Source organism: Nuphar pumila, chromosome 6, assembly GCF_984573655.1.
Source record: "Nuphar pumila chromosome 6, dmNupPumi1.hap1.1, whole genome shotgun sequence".
Classification (NCBI taxonomy): Eukaryota; Viridiplantae; Streptophyta; class Magnoliopsida; order Nymphaeales; family Nymphaeaceae; genus Nuphar; species Nuphar pumila.
The window spans coordinates 91,375,379-91,380,807 of record NC_143254.1 but is presented as its reverse complement, the minus strand read 5'-3'; the positions used below and the strand labels follow the sequence as shown (position 1 = coordinate 91,380,807).

Here is a 5,429-nt window from a genome sequence, read left to right as displayed (position 1 = left end):
GCGGGTCAGGTTGGTGGGTCAGGTTGGCGGACGGGTTGGTGGGTTGACCCGCCCGCCTAACCCGTTTATTAAACGGGTCAGCCGGGTTGGTGGGTTGGCATACCCCTAACACGAACCCGACCCGTTTAATAAACGGGTTAGGTGGGTCAACCCGTTTATTAAACGGGTTCATTTTTGCCCAACCCGAACCCGCCTAAGAGGGGGGTTGGCGGGTTGTGTCAGGTTTTGCCACCCCTACTCATAATGTGTTCTACTCTGCAGAAAGCTAGATCCACATGAGGTGTGTGATGCATAGTAAAAAGAAAATGCCAGTCACTATCTGAATAACTAAACAGATATGTGCTAACGGACCGAACCCCTAAAAATAACTAAGAAGGTTCTGGGTTGGATAATCTACCAAATGTTGGTTAAGTGTAGAGGATATAGGTTGTTTTAACAAGAGAGAATCATTGTTTCCTTATAACTACCAGATGAGCTTGTACAAGTCGAGCTGAGACAAGTACCTATCATTCATGTCCAGCTTGCCCAACCTATTTTAGGTGTTCAAACGAGCTCTTTGCGAGCCCAAACTAAGCTGAGCCTTGTTTCCAGCCCTATGTCTATGATGAAAAAAAACAAGCAAACACACACATGAATATGTGCATTCATGCATGCACCCGCTTACATACACACACAATGCACTCATTTTTATCATCTAATTCAAATAGGAAAGTAGGTTATTTATGCTCTTAAAACTTTTAAAATCCAAAGTTATCACAAGCTTTGGAAATACATTCATAGACAAAGATAAAAAAACACAAGCTACGTATCTCATCATTCGTAGAGATGGGGAGGGAGACGTGGTTTCAGCAAGACATGAAGTGGCGTAGCTTTCGCCATGGCTAAGCCATTGCCCTCGGTCATGTCGACCGGCCCATCCATGGGCGTGCGCCACTCGAACCCATGAAGCAGGCGTGCCAACGTCAGGTGAGCGACTTGGACGGCCATCATCAACCCCGGGCACGATCTTCGACCAGACCCAAAGGGAATGTACTCGAAGTTCTGACCATAAACATTGACGTCCTTGTGGGTCGTCAAGAACCTATCTGGCTTGAACTCATCTGGGTCGGACCACACTCTTGGGTCTCTCTGCATCTTCCACACGTTCACAAAGAGGGTTGTCCCTGCTGGTATGTCATAGCCAGCAACGTTGACTGGCTCCATCGACTCGTGTGGGAGCAGCAGTGGGACCGCTGGGCAAAGGCGCATGGTCTCCTTGACTACAGCTTGCAAGTATGGCAGTTTGTTGATGTCTGATTCCTCCACGTGTCTCTCCCTGCCTACGTGGATGTCCAACTCTTCCTGCACCTTCTTCAGTTCGTGGCGGTTGTTCAGTAGAAGAGAGAGGGCCCACACCATTGTGTCTGACGTGGTGCTAGTCCCTGCTACTATCATGTTCTGCAAGGAAAGCCTTAATGTATTCAATACTAAATATATGTATACCAATTTTTGAGCCCTTGATCCAAGTGGGTGAAATGGTACAAATAATATAAAGCCCGGATATGGGAATGAATCTTGTTAGATCCAAATCCGAATCTGTAATGTTCAATGTGGATCTGTTTTGAATCTGGATCAGAACCAGATCCGACTTAGTAGGGATCAATCCATGGAGAGTCGGATCCAAAAAAGTTTATGAGTTAGTACTCACCATGACTACGGCTTTGACTATGGTATCAGGTTTGTAAGCAGACAAGCGCTGCCTATTTTCCTCAACTTGGGTGATAAGCACATCTATGAAGTCATTACTGACGTTGTCGGAATCCCTCCTCCGGTGGTGCTCATCCAACCAACTGCTGGCGATCTTGTCTATCCTGTTGTGCACCCTCTTCATGGCCTTCAGGTCACCACCCACATCGAACCTCTCCAGCCAAGGAAACGCGTCCGACGCCGAAAATATGCCGAAGACGGCAGGTATCTCCTCCACCAACTTGTTCAGCTCCTTCGCCTCCTCGTCTTCTCCGGCGCCCTCTTCGGTGAAGTACCGTTTTCCGGCCAACTTCCTCAGCACCACGTTCAGGACCATGAAGCCCAGCCGCTCCTTCATCTCCACCGGCTCCTCCCCGTTCCCGCACCGTCGGTACACACCCTTCACGAGGGAGTCGACCTCCTCGACCCGGATGTGCTTGAGCAGCTCGAGCCGCCGGGTCGAGAGCAGCTCGAGGATGGCGATCTTGCGGACCTCGCGCCAGTAGGGGCAGTACGGGCCCAGGCCGAACACGGCATAGTTGTAGCCGACGTACTTGGCGTTGAGCAGCAAGGGCCGGCTGGCGAGGGTTCGGTCGTTGGTGGTGAAGCACTCCTTCGCTATCTCCATGCTGGTCACCACGAGCAAGCGCTTTTGGCCCAGCCGGAGCTGGAATATGGGGCCGTACCGGTCGGAGAGTGCCGCGAGGGTTCTGTGAAGAGGTGCGTTTTCTGAGAGGATGGGAAGGTGGCCGAGTATAGGCCAGCACCCGGCTGGTTCCGGAGGTTTGGACGTGGACGAGGCCTTTCCTGGCTTTCTTGGCCATAGTTTGTAGAGTAGAAGGAGGGCAAGCAGTGCTGCAGCTCCCTCTACCAGTAGGGTCATGGTGTGCAAGATGCAATTGAGTCATGAGCACCACTCTGCTGCTTCTATTTATAGAGGAGAGGGTGCAGAGGGGATGAGATCCAAGATGCGAGGTCGGCGTCGTTGCTTTCCTGTGCCTCCTTTTGCTCTTAGTTCACCAGTCAATAATGGTGCTTTTTTCTTGTCCCTTAATGATTGTTTTCCAAGGTAGGGTCTTCTCTTTTTATTTTATTGGTGGGGTAGGGATGGCAAATATATTTTGTTTATTTTATAACAAAAATGTAGCTTGAAAGATATTCGGTTTGCTTTTTGCTCTCTAATGTATGACGATATTTAAAGGATTTTAGCTAAGGGTGACAACGGGTCGGGTTTAGTTTGGAATCAGGTAGAAACAGATCCGGTCCTGATTTGAGATGCTGGTATCGAGTTCGGATATGGGCTCAATCAGACCACCAAAAGAGAAACCATACCCGGATCCTATAAAGATTACATGAACCAAACCCGAACCATACCTGGTAAAAAAAAAAAAAACTATCCTTTTTACATTGAAAATTAGTGGAACATTCTAGGAACTCAGGTTGGTTTCGGGTCTGATATGAAATTTAACAAGCCATACCCAGCTACATTGGACCCTTTGGGTACGACCCAAATTCTAATCGAACCTTCTTATTTATCACCAAATCCTGACCCTATAGGGTTTGGTATGGGTCGGATCCAGGTCAAACACTTCCCATTGACACCCCTAATTTTATCCACATAATTACAAATAAGCAGAAAATTAATCATGATATTGTGGAATAAGCTGAAGTAGAAAGCTTTCTTTTTCCATCAATTTTATCTACTTATTCATGCGGATTTTACATCGCCAAAGTGTTGCTCTCCTAAATCTGTATAATTGTTCTAATTCGGAAAGCTTTGGCTTATTTATCTTGACATGAAGGGCGCGTTTGACGCACCGGAACAGGGACTGACTGGTCTCTACCCTGTGTGCTGTCCCGCGTTTGATTGATACAAAGCATGGGAACCAAGGCGGGACTGCTTTGTTTCCTTCCCTTTAAAAATTAAAAGGGTGTGATGGACCTGTGAGCGCAGGTCCTGGACAAACACCAGCTGGTGTGTCTAGGGGTGTCAACGGGTGGGGTTTACCCGGACCAAACCCTATATAGGGTGTGGGTATGGTGACAAATAAGAAGACCCGATTAAGACCTGGGTCCAGACCCGAAAGTCTGATTAATACATGGACCCGGGTATACTTTGTGAAATTTTATACCTGAGACCCAGGCCCTACCCGAGTTTCGATTAAGACCCACAAATTTTCAATGTAAAAATGATAAAAAAAAAGTATATTACTTTACCGGGTATGGTTTCTCTTATGGTAAACCGGATTAGACCTGGGTCTGGAACTGATACCATACCTGAAAATCTTATCCAAGTCTGGTTCCACCTGGGTCCGAACCCAACCTGACCCGTTGACACCCCTAGGTGTGCCTTGGTGGTGTTTGCCCACTAAATCAAACCCAACCTAACCATCTACTGGAATTAATCTTTGAAGATGTAGGGTATGGCAAATTTTTGTTTTTGACTCAAAATTTTGACTTTGAATATATATGTGGCCGGTTTTTGACAATTAAACAAGAGGAAATTTCGCCCTCGTTGCATATTTTTTGTGATTGACTCGTAAGTCTCAGTCTCGAGGGAACATTGGCGAGGAAAAATCTAGTCTTTCTCTGAATAATATCCAAAAAATAATGATATTTCTTAAAAATATAAAATACATGTAAAGATACACACAAAAAAACGATGTACAAACTCTGCTGTTTAAAGTGTTTTTATCGTGTTAATAACATCTTAAAAGAACAATAATTTGGAAGTTTCACTTTTTTGGTATGCTGCCAACCTTGAAAAATATATATATCACCATTTTAACACAACTTTTTAAGATTATTATCGATGTCTGTCAGTATGGTTTAATCTGGTTGTCCAAGGCCTGAAACTTTTAATGGGACTGATCTTGGACATGGGTACGGTTAGGGGAGTTTGATTAGGCGAAACACCCTCCTTCGCACCCACACAAATATCGGAGATGAGAGGATAGGTAGGAGAGCACATCCAGTGTGTCCCAAAGGGAGGACAGGACAGCGTGGACATCTTTTGAAAAAACAAAACCAAAAAAAAAATCTGTCCGTGTTCCATGCTGGCCATGGACAGGGACACACCATCCTTGTCCTCCCCTCTCTGAGAATCAAACGCCTCCTTAGGTAACATGACATCCTTGTCCGTGGCAGCTAGCTAGGTTTTTGACAGGCCAGTGAGATCGAGGCCCAGCCAATACGATATCTGCCCCATGTTTCAAGCATGGGCTTCAAATAAAGATGATGGAACTTGGTCACAATTTGGATTGGTCTAGCAATTTACCATGTTCTATTTTTCTGCTGTATTTTACAGTGGTTTTAATCATATTCACAAATATTTAAGAACCCTCACCGGGAACTGGATCACTTAATGGGCCTACCTCCCTACGAGATAAAGGCACCTGCACACCATCCTTCTCCCCAAGCAAGCTGCCACTCGCCGACTAATTTGAAAATTGTTGTGTGTGTTGGTAGAGGCCCCTATGAGCACCCATGTTAGACTTTGTTCAATCAACTGATTAGTTAGTAAAACTAGGGAAAGCTTGTTTAGTGAAAAAGAAAATTGTTTATGATGTTATTGTGGCGCCCACCAATTGAACCATCCAATTAAATATAAGGATGGTCAAAAAAAGCCCAATATGTGATATATATATATATATATATATATATATATATATATATATATATATATATATATATATATATATATA

General features: G+C 45.1%; 1 protein-coding gene across 1 annotated transcript; it reads right to left on the bottom strand.

Moving 5' to 3' along the window:
• Positions 1–698: 698 nt before the first annotated feature.
• LOC149835131 (cytochrome P450 CYP82D47-like) lies at positions 699–2,625 on the bottom strand. The gene is made up of 2 exons (XM_090010419.1): positions 1,688–2,625; positions 699–1,437 (listed from the first exon to the last, which is right to left on the bottom strand). The coding sequence occupies exons 1-2, from the start codon at positions 2,606–2,608 to the stop codon at positions 814–816; spliced, it is 1,545 nt and encodes a 514-aa protein (XP_089866545.1). The 5' UTR covers positions 2,609–2,625; the 3' UTR covers positions 699–813.
• Between the last annotated feature and the right edge of the window lie 2,804 nt (positions 2,626–5,429).

What these genes read in the sequence shown, in the direction of transcription:
- LOC149835131 (XM_090010419.1), bottom strand. Translation starts at nt 2,608, where the DNA reads ATGACCCTACTGGTAGAGGGAGCTGCAGCACTGCTTGCCCTCCTTCTA. An exon ending in TAGTCAAAGCCGTAGTCATG is followed by an intron (nt 1,438 to 1,687) that starts GTGAGTACTAAC and finishes CTTTCCTTGCAG; the next exon opens with AACATGATAGTAGCAGGGAC.